Source organism: Mauremys mutica, chromosome 1 (genome assembly GCF_020497125.1).
Source record: "Mauremys mutica isolate MM-2020 ecotype Southern chromosome 1, ASM2049712v1, whole genome shotgun sequence".
Classification (NCBI taxonomy): Eukaryota; Metazoa; Chordata; order Testudines; family Geoemydidae; genus Mauremys; species Mauremys mutica.
The window spans coordinates 125189833-125205587 of NC_059072.1; the positions used below are offsets into that span (position 1 = coordinate 125189833).

The 15755-nt window shown below is 45.2% G+C and overlaps 1 protein-coding gene across 3 annotated transcripts in view; it reads right to left on the reverse strand.

The window, feature by feature from the left end:
• Positions 1 to 15755, reverse strand: part of EFCAB6 (EF-hand calcium binding domain 6) — a 167791-nt gene that overhangs the window by 38238 nt on the left and 113798 nt on the right. For all 3 annotated transcript variants that reach the window (XM_045001807.1, XM_045001808.1, XM_045001806.1), the window contains exons 23-25: positions 12204 to 12359; positions 3759 to 3954; positions 2063 to 2248 (exon numbers count right to left, since the gene is read on the reverse strand). In XM_045001807.1, coding sequence (XP_044857742.1) covers positions 2063 to 2248; positions 3759 to 3954; positions 12204 to 12359 — 538 coding nt within the window. The remainder of the gene's footprint in view (positions 1 to 2062; positions 2249 to 3758; positions 3955 to 12203; positions 12360 to 15755) is intronic.

The following is a 15755-nucleotide window of genomic DNA, read 5'->3' on the forward strand; positions in this document are numbered from 1 at the left end:
GGGGGCGGAAGCACTGCCGAGTCTGTCAAGGCAATAAGGTCCTTTGCTGCTGCGATGGCCTCTGGAGTTGACGGCATCGGAAGCTCTACCACGGCAGTCGCCGGGGAGGACACAGGTTCCGGACTCGACGGTCTCTGATGGACCGGAGTCGACGGTACCGGGCGAATGGCCGGTGCCGGAGTAATCTGCGCCGTGGCAGGTTTCAGTGCCGGGCGGTCTGATCGGGGCACACTCTGCGGTGTCGAAGCGGGCGGGGCCGAGGTGGCCGCGACCTTCGCTTTTTTCGCCTTCGGCGAGAGGGAGCGTCTCATGGCTGATTTTGGTGCCGACGGCGCTTGCGGTTTGTGCAGAGAAGAGTGGCCCGGTGCCAAGGAGGTGCTTCGAGAGTCCGATGGTGCCAAAGCTGGAGGGGTTAAGGCTGCCTCCATGAGGAGCTCTTTGAGCCTGATATCTCACTCCCTTTTGGTGCGCGGCTTGAAAGCCTTGCAAATGGGGCACTTAGTAGATAAGTGCGACTCTCCCAGGCACTTTAAACAGGAGTTATGTGGATCTCCTATTGGCATAGGCCTGTGGCAGGCCGAGCACAGTTTGAAACCCGGGGAGCCGGGCATGCGCTCCTGTCCTGGGCGTGGGAGGGGGCTAATCCCCAAACCTGCTAACTAATATAACACTAAAAATTACTAATAACTAATAAAAAACAAGAACTGATAAGAAGATAACTAACTATGTACAATTTCACAAGAGAACTACTATGAGGAAGCTAGGGAAAGTGGAGGTCAGTTAAGCCGCACTCCACTGTTCCAATGACCGACCCGGGCGGTAAGAAGGAACTCAGGGTCGGGTGGGTCGGCTGGGGTATATATCCGGTGCCGTAATGGCACCACTCCAGGGGGCGCTCAGCCGACCCACTGAGTGTTGCTAGGGTAAAAATCTTCCGACGAACGTGCACGCGGCGCGCGCACACCTAACTGGAATGGATATGAGCAAGCACTCGAAGAAGAACTTCTGTATACTGTCTTTACCTGCTCTTAATTCCTACATTTGGGTGAGGTTCCAAATAGTTAAGTGGGTGTGAGTGTAAGGGTACGTCCAGACTACCCACTGGATTGGTGGGTAGCGATCGATCTATCGGGGATCGATAGATCGCATCTTGTCTAGACGCAATATATCGATCCCTGAACGCGTGCTTCCGTCGACTCCAGAACTTCACCAGGGCGAGAAGCAGTAGCGGAGTTGACGGGGAGAGCCGCGGCCATTGATCCCACGCCGTGAGGACGGAGGTAAGTTGAAATAAGATGCGTCGACTTTAGCTATGCTATTCCCATAGCTGAAGTTGCGTATCTTACATTGAACCCCCCCACCCCCCGAGTGTAGACCAGGCCTTAATCTGAGGTCCACATCCTACGTCTGTGTAGAGTCCCATCAACTTCAGTGAGAGTCTATGTGAGTGTAAGTGTCAGATAACATGACTGGGCCACAATTAAATGTAAGTGAATCTTAAGTAAGTCTAGAGTGAGGCTAAGTTTGTGCAACGTACTCGTTGAGGGTGTCAGAAGAAGTTGTAGATTTCACCAATTGAAATTTCCTCTATTCTTACTCAAACTCACCTCTGAATATGGCCCTCTGTGGTGTATACATTCCACTCCCATTTTAATACATTTGTTCAGAGTAAAACATTGGATTCATCATTGGAAAAATGAATGAATTAAATAAGCCTGTTCAAGACCCCAAATCAGTCACCCTTCTGTAATTCCCCATCCTTACTAGTTACTCTATTCTACCAAAGCCCTCTGTTCCCATGGAGTAACTTGCAGAATCAATGCCATAATTTGTTAATTCTAATGAATGTTCTTTCTTATATGAGAGACCGTTTTCACTTCTACTTACTCATTGCTTACTCAACAGAAATTCCCAACATCTCATTGACTGCAAGAGATATTTGACGGGAGAAGCTGCACCTGACCATTTATTTAGAATTAGCAAGCTTATTGAATTCATTCATTTCAAGGCACTTGAGTTCATTTTTAAAAGAAACAGCTGACAGCTTGGTAGCTAGACTTACCTCTAAGAGATTAATATTTTTCAGGAAAAATTTCCAGTCTACTGTATAATTTTCATAAATCCTTAGCTTCTTGAGTAGGTGCCTGAATTGCTTGTCCGATAGTTTAAAGCAGAAATGGTCAAGTACCTGGCGGAATTCCAGTGCTTTAACCGCCCCAGTGCCTTCTTTATCAAACAGAGAAAATGCCTGAAAAAGCAAAAAGGAATGTTACCTTAAAAAACACTGAATATTTCAGAAGAGATTTCTCTTTAGCATGGCCATTACTGGATGGCTACATTGTATAGATAAAGGCATATGTGATATGTATTCCTCTTTTATCTGCAGGTATTTTAGATGTGAAGAAATGAAAGAAGATTACAACCATTTTACTGAAGCCCCACTGGAAATGAAAAGTTTATCATCTTGAAATCCAACAAGTTTAAAAATCAATCAAATTTATCCTATATTTTTGTGTATTAAATACATAATTTTTTCTCCAATCAATAGAATCGTCCAAAAAATAAGCATTCAGTGAGAACAGATAGACATTGTATATTTGATTGCTTGAATACCCAAATATACAGCCCAGGTACAGGTTAACATGAATTCTTATCAGCCAAACAAGAACAGATACAAAAAAAAATGTTTGAGACATCCACCCCCTGTAGAGTGCCCCCACAGAGAAAATTTGAGCTGGCTGTGCATACTAGTTTGTTTCCTTTCTCTCAGCAGATGGAAACTTTGACTGGCTAAGCTAATGTTGCTTTTTTCCATCACCACTCCCCCCCCACCCCACAAGCACTCTGTGGGAAGGATCTCCATTCTCAGTATCTCTTGGAGATGCAGAGGTCAACTTGTGAGCAAATAACCTCTCATCTTGGTTCCCACATTCTTGCTCTTCCAGATATTAGGTTGCCATCTGTCCAGGTTTTCCTAGGTTCAATCCTTTTTTGAAGGTAACTGTCCTGGGAAATATGGAAGGGTGCTCAGTAAACACTGTCATCTGTCCAGTTTTATAGGCACAGGATCTTCTCGGATGTTCCAGTTTTTTGTACTGCAGAGGTGGCAACTCTATGAGTTCCCAAAGACTCTTTCCACAGGAAATGTATTAGACTGAATCCTGCTTCAGGAGCGGACACTGAAGAGAGTGCAACTGGTGCAGTGAGAGTGGATACTGGAGTGTAGGGGCGCCACTGTGTGGGGGAGGGTATGCCCACTGTGACTCCACCCAACTAACAACCACTTACCCAACTTTATCTTTGCCCCCTTGTTTTATTTTACAATAGAAATATGCAGTTGACTATATAAACATTGATTTTACATATGTAAATGTTTTGTACAAATTTGAAAGGAATATAGTCCTAGTCAGTGTTCTATAGGTTCACAATTTACACGTACCTAATTCATTTGGTGGGGACTCTATGATCCTGTTTTCCTCTTTTACTCACCAACCTCTATCCTCACATGGCCATATGCTGCAGTGACTTGTCATTGCCGCGTCATGTCACCACCACAGGTTGATGCTACAAAGATGCTATCGAAAGTGCTTTCTCTGATGGGGGCCGACTATGCTACTTTTATAGTTAGTTATCCCCACTCTTGCTGGCCTGGGATTGAGGAACCCCACTTAGCAGCAGAAATGCTTCTAGAGAGTTGGGCTAGCCCCCAGTCAGGCATAAAGAAATGAAATGAAATGTTATGTCCACATCTAACCTACCTTGTATAACAAATCATAAGAAGATGTAACTATTTCTTTTATCTTAATTAGGGTCTTTTCTAAGCTGAGCATTGCAAAGCTTGCAGGTGGTGCAGCATGCTTTTGTCTCTGCTGGTATTTAGATGCTCTGCCATCATCAATCGCTCTCAGGAAATCAAAATAAGAGAGCTTGCTGTCATGAATACTGATTCCTAAGCTAAGAGAAAAAGCAGAATAGTATATCAACATTTTGTAAAAAAGTATATCGCTGCTACTAATTAATTATTATTATTTGTATTGTGGTAGTGCCTAGGAGACCCAGGTCTGGGTCAGGACGCCATCGCGGTAGGCGCTGTATGAAGACAGAACAAAAAGATAGTCCTTACCCCGATTTTGCACTTTGCATAGTGCCTTTCATTCCAGGATCTAAAAGTGCTGTTAAAGTATAACATAAATCTCACAGTATCCCATGAAGTTTTGCTATCCCAGTATTACAGATAAGGAAACTGAGGCAAAGAGAGATTACGGGGCTGACTTTTAAAAGTGCTGAGTCCCTGCAGTTCCTATGGGCTTCTGTGGAAGTTATGGCTGCTCAGCATCTCTGAAAATCAAGCCCTAAGGTATGTCTACACTGTCAGTGGGAGGGAGCCTCCCAGCCTAGGTACACAGATTTGTGCTAGCTCAGCTCAAGCTAGGGCGCTAAACATAGCACTGTGGGCACTGAGGCTCTAGCAAAGTCTTGGGATGGCCACCCAAGCTCGAACATAGGGGGTCAGGTGGGCTTGAGAGCCTGAACCACTGCCCGAGCCGCAAAGTCCACACTGCTGATTTTAATATGCTAGCTTGCTGCCAGCTGCTGGGTGGACATATCCTTAGTGACTTCCCCAAAATCACCGTGTGCCAGCTGCAGATGGAACCCAGAGTTCTGACTCCTGGTCTCCTGGTATAAACACTGGATAAACTGCCTTCTATTCATCACATGGTAGGAAACTAGATCAATTTCCATGCAAAGCTTTTCTTGAGTTTATAACTGAAGGGTTTGACTGTCACTGGGCCCCTGGTGGCAGGCTATCAGGGAACAATTGTACAGCTCCTGATCCTGCACGAGCCTGGCTCTGGTATCCATGAGAGCAACATAATGGCTCTCTAACCTAAGCCATTGGCATAAGGTTTCTGGGGGGTGTGGAGGACTGGGTGTAACGAAGTTCCCCTTCACTATGCCTCTGACACATGCCGTTCCTCCCTTGGCACAACCACTGAGTTGAAGGGTGATATGTCTGGCCCAGCAGATTTCATCTCCAACCAGTGAAGAGTTCCCCTCCACAAGGGGAATTTGCTGCTAAGATTTCATGGTCAGGTTGCACTGGAGAGTCTGGCCTGAAGTCTCTCAAATCTCCTCTCAGACCTTTTAAATATCTGCTTGCCAACTGTAATATCTGGTAGATCACAGAGACTATGGAGTTTTGTACTTCATCATATAAGAAATTCAGTGAGCTGCATATCTAAATATAGATAGCTCCAGGTATAAACAGTGAATACATTTTTGCGTCAAATATCAGCATGGGGAAAGAGGAGTTCTAACATGATTTTGAGGTTTTTTTGCAGAGGACTTTGTTACAAAACCAAATTAATTTTTACTCAACGATGTTTCACCACATAAGATGAGAATTAAGTCATGATTTACATATGGAGAGAAACTGCAAAAATAAGGGTTGTTTAGTACAGGAAGGAGAAGAGTCAGAGGGGGGGCAGATTGGATTTATTTATTTATTTATTTATTTCGCTGTCCCATCAGACAAGAACATTCAATTAAATTATATCAAGTAGATTTGAAACAATCAGAGAAAAGACTTCAGACTTGTGTGGTCAACCTGTGGAATTCATTACCACAGTAAACCAGAGCATCAAAGGGCTGATTCTGCTCTCAGCTACCCCAGTGAAAATTCAGTGTAGTCAGCTTATGGAATTTATTACCATCAAAACTCAGAGAGATTCTGCTCACTTAACCTGGTGCAATCCATTGGCTCCATTGGAATTGAAGATTTACACTGGGGTAATTGGGATCAGGATCTGGCTCAGAGACTGTACATGGAGTTTTAATAGGCCTAGATAATTTTATGATGAGTAATCACATTTGTAGACACTGTCTGCATGCTTTGATAGAGGTAAGCAAATCTCATACCGCAGGGGCCAGGGAGGACTTTTTCTGTCCTGCATTCAGCACTGCACACTTGGCTAGGGATATAATGGCTAAAGTATGCTCTGAAGCATCAAGAACTTGCCAGTGCCAGAGTGGATTGCCCTATGGTCTGACCCAGCATGGTGAATCTTAGGCCTGGTCTACACTAGGACTTTAAATCGAATTTAGCAGCGTTAATTCGAACTAACCGCTCAACCGTCCACACCAGGAAGCCATTTAATTCGAACTAGAGGGCTCTTTAGTTCGAATTTGGTACTCCACCCCGACAGGTGGAGTAACGCTAAATTCGACATGGCTAGCTCGAATTAGGCTAGGTGTGGATGCAAATCGAACTTAGTAGTTCCGGGAGCTATCCCACAGTGCACCACTCTGTTGACGCTCTGGACAGCAGTCCGAGCTTCGATGCTCTGAGCAGCCACACAGGAAACGACCCGGGAAAATCTGAATTCCTTTTCCTTTCTGGACAGTTAGAATCTCATTTCGTGGTTGGACATCGGGGCGAGCTCAGCAGCACCGGCAGCAATGCAGAGCTCTCCAGCAGAGGAGTTCATGTAATCTCTGAATAGAAAGAGGGACCCGGCATAGACTGACCGGGAAGTCTTGGATCTGATCGGTGTGTGGGGCGAGGAGTCTGTGCTTTCGGAGCTGCGCTCCAACAAACGGAATGCAAAGACCTACGAGAAGGTCTCCAAAGCCATGATCCAGACAGAGGATACAGCCGTCATGCAACGCATCGCCGCGTGAAAACCAAGGACCCCAGACAAGGCTACCAAAAAATCAAAGCGGCAAACGGACGCTACGGAGCCTGCCACCACTGCCCCACCAGTGACCATGGACTCTGATGATGGGACAGTGTCAACGGACAGTTCCTCGACGATGTTCATGGACGGGGAAGATGAGGAAGTGTTTGTGGAGGACGAGGCAGGCGAGAGTGCTTACAACGCTGGTTTCCCCGACAGCCAGGATCTATTCATCACCGTCACGGAGATCCCCTACCAACCCTCCCCGGCCATGAACCCGGATCCTGAATCAGGGGAAGGAGCAGTCGGTAAGTGCTTTAACCATGTTAACTTTTATTCTTAATATAACAGGAATCTGAAGTGTGTGAGAAGGAGGTCTCTCTATATATGGTGATAGAACAGAAATCCTCCTGGGAGATCTCCACGAAGCTCTCCTTCCGTTAATCGATAAGCATCAGCAGGAGGTTCCTGGGGAGAGCTGCCTTATTGGGTGCTCCGTGGTAGCACCCTTTTCCGCGCGAGGCTTTCATGCGGTATTCAGGGAGCATTGCCTCCCCGAGCACGGCTGCATCGGTCCGTGGTTCGTGATAGATTTCACGCAGCATGCGCTCTCTATCTCCTTCAGTGCCCGTCCTCACGGTGATCTCGCTAGGAGACTCATGCATCTAAGTAGTGGAATTACTGTTATGGTGCGCCTGGTCCAAAGTATTTTTAATAAATCCACGGACAGACGGCATAGCACAGACTCAGCACGCAGCTGCGTGACGAGCGTAACGGAAAGCCAAAGAATATAATGGACGCTCATGGAGGGAGGGGGGAATGAGGACGCAAGGTATCCCACAGTTCCTGCTGTCTCCGAAAAGTATTTGCATTCTTGGATGAGCTCCAAATGCTTCTAGGGTCAAACACAGTGTCTGCGGTGGGTCAGGACATAGTTCGGCAATTTGCGCACACACCCCACCCACCACCAGAAGTGAAAACAATCCTCTGTTGACTCTTTTACATGTCACCCTATCTTTACTGAATGCTGCAGATAGACGCGATGGTGCAGCACTCAACACCAACATCCTTGCTCCCCCCACGCTATGGATGGCTGATGGTACAAAACGACTGGTATCCGTCCTCATCATCAGCCTATTGGCACATGGGGCAGTGCAAAAGGACTGGTAACCATGCATACTAGCATCTGTGAGGTCGATCAAGGGCGCCTGGCCCTAATTTTTCATGGTAGATGGTGCAATATGGCTGGTAACCGTCCTCATCATTGCAACAGGGGGCTGAGCTCCATCAGCCCCCACCCTTCCTGTGTAAAGAAAAGATTGAATTGCCCCTGGACTAGCAGAGGGATGATGGGCTCCTTCATCCACAGTAATTAATGTCCTGCCTGGACTATCATTGCAGCTGGAGGCTTCCTTCCACTCATTTCTCACAAACAAGTCACTGTGTCTTATTCCTGCATTCTTTATTACTTTATCACACAAGTGGTGGGACAATGGTATGGTAGCCCAGGAAGGCTGTGGGAAGGCCGGAATGAACAGGTGGAGTTGTTGCAGGAGCACCCCCTGTGAATAGCATACAGCTCCAAATTTATGCAGGATCGCACACAGAGCAGCTGTGCTATCTGGTTCTATGATACAGTGGTTCTCTAGTACACTTGCCCATAATCTAGGCAGGACTGATTCTATTTTTAGATACCAAAAAGGAGGGATTGACTCAGGGAGTCATTCCCAATTTTTGCTTTTGCGCCCCTGGCTGCTCGGCCAGGGGCACTTATGACAGCACCAAATGGTGCAGTGCAAAAGGACAGGTAACCATGCCCATCTTATTACCATCTTATTACCAATTTATGGTATGGTAGATGGTACAATATGGCTGGTAACCATCTCTGCTGTCATGCAAAAGCAAAAGCATGCTGCTGTGTAGCGCTGCTGGACCGCCTCTGTCAGCGGCATCTAGTACACATACGGTGACATACACAAAAGGCAAAACAGTGTCCATGGTTGCCACGCTATGGCGTATGCCAGGGCAATTCTGGGAAAACGGGCTTGAAATTATTGTCTGCCGTTGCTTTCCCGGAGGAAGGAATGACTGGCGACATTTACCCAGAATCCACCGTGAAAATTATTTGTGCCCCAGCAGGCACAGGGGTCTCAACCCAGAATTCACAGAGACAGCCTAGACTCAGTTAATTGTTCGCAAAAATGTATCTTTGCAAGGAATTCACTCCCCGTTTCCCATCTCACAGCTTCCACTGTCTCCAGACCTGCCACAGCATCCCCCTCGCAGAGGCTGGCAAAGATTAGGCGGAGAAAGAAAAAGACAAGGGACAAGATGTTCGATGAACGTATGGGCTGCTACCTAGCCGAGGCGGACCAGCAGAGCCAGTGGAGGGAGACCGTCTCTCTGTACCAGCGCTCACACAGCGAACGGGAGGAGAGGTGGCGTGAGGAAGACAAGCAGGCGACTCAAACAATGTTTGGACTAGTGAGGGAGCAAACGGACACGCTCAGGCGCCTTGTGGATGTTCTGCAGGACCGCAGGAGGACAGAGCCCCCCTGCAGTGTATCTGCAACCGCCCTCCCCTGCCACAAAGTCCCATACCCCCCTCACCCAAAATAACCAGAAGGAGGGGCGCCAGAGGCCGTGTAAACTGTCACTGCACCCCAGCAGAGTGCTCAAGTACCCAAAAGCTCTCATACCCTACATTTGCAGAAGTCGTTCCCTTCCGGACTCACACAAGTCCCAATCCCAGTTCCATCCCCTAAGTGTCTACTTAAGTAATAAAAATACTTTGCTGTTAATTACTGTTTCTGTCATGTTTTTTCAAATAAGACTGTGTTTGAATGGGGGGCATGGGGAAGGGGGTTGTTAATTGCATAGGACAGTCACCTTTCCCAGGGTACAGACACGGGGGCAGGATCAGCAGCGGGTCACACACACAGTGCAGTCAGTAGGCACCATGGTCGGTATGGGAGGTGGTTTCCAGGTTCTGTGTGGGCGGGGGGGATGTGACTTTGTAGCGGGGGAGGGCGGTTACAGATCTTATACAGCGGTCCTTGTCCTGGACCGCTGAGTCACGCAGCAGAGGAATCTGTATCCGTACTCCTCCGCCACAAGGTCACATATCCCCCCGCACACAGAATTTGAAAAAGAGGGATGGCAGGCTCCGTTGAAATAAGCATTCCGGCACTGCGGACCGCTCTAGGAGCAGGAGCCTGTCATTCGTTGAGTTTAGAGGCGGTCTTTACATCACCGCACACCCTACCCAGCACAGTCTGCCTCCCAGTTTCAACCCTTTAACGCAAAGTCATGAATAAAGAAACCTTTCTTCAGTAACAATGGGACATGTATTTTATTTTTACACGGGTGTTGGAAGTGGGGGAAACGGGGTGAACGGGGTATGTAACCGAAGAGGAGAGTCAACAGTCAGTGGGTAAAGAAACAGGGGCAGGTTCAGCTTCTCTGTAAAGAAACTGAACAGTCACAGGTCACGCTGCTCGCTGGTATTTGAAGAGTTCCTTGTCGCTGTCCCAGGCGCCTGTATAGGGCTTCATGAGCAAGTGCATTAGCGGGCAGGCTGGGTCCCCGAGGATGACTTTAGGAATCTGCTCATCCACAACAGTTATTTCGTGGTCCGGGAAGAAACTACCTTCCTGCAGGCGTCTGAGCAGCCCACAGTTCCTGAAAACACACGCATCATGAACCTTGCCCGGCCACCCGACGTTGATGTTTGCAAAACGTCCCCTATGGTCCCCCAGTGCTTGCAGCACCATTGAAAAGTAGCCCAATTTCTCATCAGCTGACTGTGGAAGAGGTGGACGATAAAGTGCGAGGAGGAGAAAACGGCGATGATCGCAGCGGGCTCCATGCTTGCAGTGCTGTGGCGTCCGCGCTGTCACTGACCAGAAAAGTGCACGAACAGATTGCCCGCAGGCGCTTTCAAAGAGGGAGGGAGGGAGGTTGTGATTGACGGTTCAATGACGACACTTACCCAAAACCACCCTCGACACATTTCTCCCCCCAGCAGGCATTGGGGGCTCTACCCAGCATTCCAATGGGCAGCGGGGACTGCGGGAACTGTGGGATAGCTTCCCACAGTGCACCGCTTCCAAAGTCGACGCTGGCCCCGTGAATGTGGACTCAGAAATTCGAATTAGTGTATTTAGTATGGATACACAAATTCGACTTCATAAGGTCGAATCCACAAATTCGAATTAAGTTGATTCGAAATAGTCTTGTAGTGTAGACAAGGCCTTATATTCTGTATGTGAAAATGAATTACTGTAATGTACGTTTGTCTTCTTTTTTCACAGTAAATCACTGAGGACCACTGCCTATGCCACCAATCACCAGAATATCCTCTTACTAGAATGTCTAATTAATGAGGAGAGCCAGTTAAACAAAAAGGAAGCTTTATAAAAAGAGGCTGGAACAGAAATTAACCATAGACCCAATATCCGTTACTAAGAAAAATACATTCAAGAGCCCTGATTTTGTGTCTTGCAGCTGCACAGCACTCCCACATATTACCAATGTCAAGCTGGCTCCAATATTGGAGACGCTGTGGAAAAGGAAATAATCAACACCATTTCAGCAGAGAAATAAATTGCCAAGTTGGTATTAAAATTTTAGTAATAAAACCAAATGCAAATGCTAATCTACTCTGTATTATTTAGAAAAGTCTGTTTTGGATCAAGAAAGGAATAATCTGCACAAAATTACAATGAATGGAGGTGTTTATCATCAAGAGGTCTTTGAAGAAGAAACAAGCAGAAGATTCTTATTAGGGTTTCCATTCATAAAAAGTTGATCACTCAACAAAAGGTGAACTGAGAAAAGGTTTTGTAATTTCTTTTTAAAGAGTCTGGTCTAACAGTGTTATGAGAACATAATGCAGTGCCACATAGGGATGTCACCTCTGTGGCTTGTGAAGTGCAGAAAGCTATGGATATTTTCTACTAGATTAGGTCCTTTATGTTCTATAGACCTTATAAAAGAGATTCTATTTCTTGATATTACTTGATGATATTAAGACACAATACAGAATGTATGCCTTTGCATAGCAGTAGCATTTGAAAATGAATACTTTTTAACCTGATATGATTCAATTTCTGGTTTTGCAGCATTTCCCCCCCCACACACACACACACTCCTTTTTGTTTAATTAAATAAAACTACTAATTTAATTACAAATTTTAAAATACACTAAAAAACCTGACCTATTTTCAGATCTGCTTAATTTCCTCAAATAATCAGCTTGATTTCAAAAGCTTTTAAGTTGTTACAACACTAATGTTATGAGGAAGACAGAGTAAATGAATCTGTTTTTAATTTTATCTAAAAATCAATTACCACCCTCAGAACCAACCCTGATCGAGCGTAGCGCTTCAGCACATGGGTACCTTTAAGTATGTGTGTAATTGCATGGGCTTTAATAAGACTACTTATTTTCCTAAAGTAAAGCGCATACTTAAGTCCTTTATTGGCTTGGGACAAAAGAGAGACCTATGATATAATCATAAAAACCTGTTTAGAAGACTGTTGAACTGTTCATCACCAAGATAATAGTTGAATTCTTGCAGCATCCTGCGTAGGTCATCTACTGTTATATAGCCATCTTTATTTTTATCCAGTTTATAAAAGGCCTTGTTGAAGTCTTGGAAGTAGTCCCTAAATTTATCCCTGAAAGAGAGCAGATGTTTGTTTTAGTTCTCCTGTTAAATATTAGAAAAAGATAAATACAAATATACAAAAATAAAAGGCAGAGTAAGAATCTCAGTTTACTTGCATTTGTTAACTTGGTATCATTTGTCCAAAGAGTGATACAAAAATTATTAGGATGTCTAATTTTCAAAAACCACTTTTAAATTTGTTCAAGCAATTTCAGGGCTAAACCCACCCAGATATATGTGTACAAATGACATTTGGATTTGTAAATCAATTAGTGAGATGGTTTAACTACCTGCTTTTGACCATTCAAAATTAAAGATACAAAATTTAGATCCCTCTTTGAAAACCTGGCCCCAAAGAAGCTATACGATGTTTAATATAGCTGTTATGACAACTGACTTCCAGCAAATTACCCTCTGCAATATTGGGCTGATAAAACTTTAACAAGAACAGAAAGTCTTGCTGCTTAATTGGAATTATTATATCAGACCAAGAACTATACTATTTTAGGGACAGATCCAAAACTGACTGAAGTCAATGGAAAAACTCCCAGTGATTTCAATGGGCTTTGGATGAGTTCATTAGAGCTGCTATCACGTATTTAAAACATCATCTGATTCTTCACAGATTAATCAATTCAGACCCAAGACTCTTTTCTCCCAACCCCCATTTATTTTGTTATTTTCATCCCACAGAAGTTGGGGATCTTTTGAATACCTTTTGGAGCCCAGGCATCACCCCTCGCTTTCCCCTTTACTCTTAGTTAACACCAACCTGTCCATACTTTACTGCTGCCTCCACAACCTATCACTGAAACTCAACTGGCTGGAGGAGTCACTAAAGATTAATGCAAGGTTTAAAATGAATGAGAATTATGGCCAGATGTAGATTATGAAACACCGATCAGGCATGTAGTGACGGGCTCTTACACAGGTGCATAGATGGAGAGCACAAAGGGTCTTTCCCCCCTTGCTTGACACATGTTAAGGGCCAGCCACAACTGCAGGCTGGATGGAGGAGGTGGGGGCATGGTCTACTTCTCCATACTGGCCTTCAAAGCAAGGTAGATGCATCAGGGAATCCTCTAGGCTGCTATCATCTGCTAATACGACCTGCATACCCTCAAGGGTGCTCAGTGAGGAATCCCTCCCCATGAGATAGTGTGGTTCCACACTGCCCACAATGAAAGGCTGTGCTTTAAAGGCACCATGAGGCCCTCAATCTATCACAACAGCACCATTATTTTGGAATCCTTTACATGGGTATGTTACATTCCGACCCATGCTGCTAAATGATAGCTCTTCATCACCACTATTATCTTCCACTTAAACCTTCAAAATGAAAGTAAAGGAAGATGTAAAATCAAAACAGCTTTTGAGATTCATATTTTTAGAAAATTGAGGCATTCATCATTTCTTGGACTGAGTAATGGTTTCCAAGCAGTAATTATTCCACTTGCAGCAGTAAATATGTGCACTGAGTAAATGAGGATTTAAACTATGGATACAGCTATGCTGCCAAAAAATAATCCTGTCTTGCAAATGTTTTGTATTTCTCTTGAAGTGCTGGAGAGCTGCTGCTCAATGTCTGTTTCTAATTTGGGGTATTTGTTCCTGTGAGTTAAAACAAAACCAAAAAAATTATATATCCAGCATTATATTTTGAATGTTAAGATGCTCAGAGTCCTTGTCAGTTTTACTGTGTCTAATCACAGGGCACTAAAACTGCTACAAAGAATTTAGGGTGAAATTCACAACACTTTCAGAAAGCCTGAGTAAATGGGCTGTGTAAACTAGCCCGAGCCAGGCTTGGACAGATGGAAGGAATGCATTTCCCAACCCTCAGGGAGTGAGGGAAGGGCCAGGACCATTGTATACCATCTGTGTTGGATTTTGTAGCCACTGGAACCACTAAATCCTGTAGCCATTGTATCTGGCCTCCCTCCATCTTCAAATGCCTTTATGCTGACCAACATGGTGGAATGGGCATGGTATCCAGCTCTGCTGCCCATGACCCTCTCATGAAGGGGAACATTGGTGGTTCTGCTGGAACACTGCCTTCCATTGTGGCTACACACACAATGCACTTCATTTTTAAAGCAATGACTCCAACGTGTGGCTCAAGAGACACTTACAGCCTTCCTATGTAAAACTTGAGGCGTCGAGGGGTCTGGGTTCAACTCCTCTTGCACTGCTTGCTTTCAGACAGAGAAAACTGAATGTGAAGGACCAGTGGGTATGCAGAGCAAACAGACTGGAATTGCTACCGGAGGATAACTCCTGGCAGTCAGGAAGTAGGCAAAGAAAGCGACAGAGAATAAGGACATGGTCAATGAAATTAACAGGTGTGAAACTAAAGACTGATAAAAGGAAACACTTTTTCACACTGCTTGTGATTGAACTGTGGAACTCATTGCACACAGGGAGTCACTGAGGCCAAGAACATAACAAGATTCAAAAAGGGACTGGACATTTATATGGGCAAAAAGAATATCCAGAGTTATAATAATTAATAACAAAAATTGTAGAAGGGATATTAAACCTCATGCTTCAGGTCTTAGGCCAATCTCTAGCTATTAGAGATTGGGATAAAATCTAATGAGGGAGGGGCCGCTAACATCTTCCTCTGAAGCATCTAGACCCAGATCCACAAAGATATTTAGCTGCCAAAACTCCAGATTTAGTTTTAGGCACCACTGCAACCCCCCAAATTGGTGTTTGGCTGCTGCCTGACCCTATGGACAGCTAAACTCGCTCAGCACCTAAAAGTTGGCAGTAAAGGTTCCCCAGGGGCCTACGTTTCTGCCTCTGGGCGTGCATACTGCTGCCTCATGCTAGGCATCTGGATGCCTATCTCCTGCCCAAGCTTCACAGCAATCCATGAATTGGAGGAAAATAGATGAGATAACCAGAGGAGCACCTGTGGGCCCAAATGCACTGGTGTGCTCAGAGGCTGCCCACCAGATCAGATCCCATTCAAAATCTGGCTAGAGGATAAAGTGATCCCCACCTTGCAACTTTGATCTTGGTGATTAGAGCATTCATGCAGGATGTGGGAGACCCAGGTTCAATCCCCCTTCTGCCTAAAACAGAGAAAGGACTTAAACAGGGGTTCGTGGCACTAATCACAAGGCTATGGAATATAGCCCTCAGTCTCTCCTGTTGAAGTTGTACCACTATGTATGAATAATTAAAGAGCCACTGGAGCAAGGAGACTGGACTATAAGTCTCCCACCACTTAGGAGGGTGCCTTAATTACAAAGCTATAGAGACATCTCTCATGACCCAGCAACTCTATGTATTTATCCAAGGTGGAACAGCTTTAGCAGGAGATTGAGGGAGCCCCACACCAGAATATCCCATTGCTCAGTGGTTAGAGCACTCTCCTGAAAGGTGGCAGGCATATCCC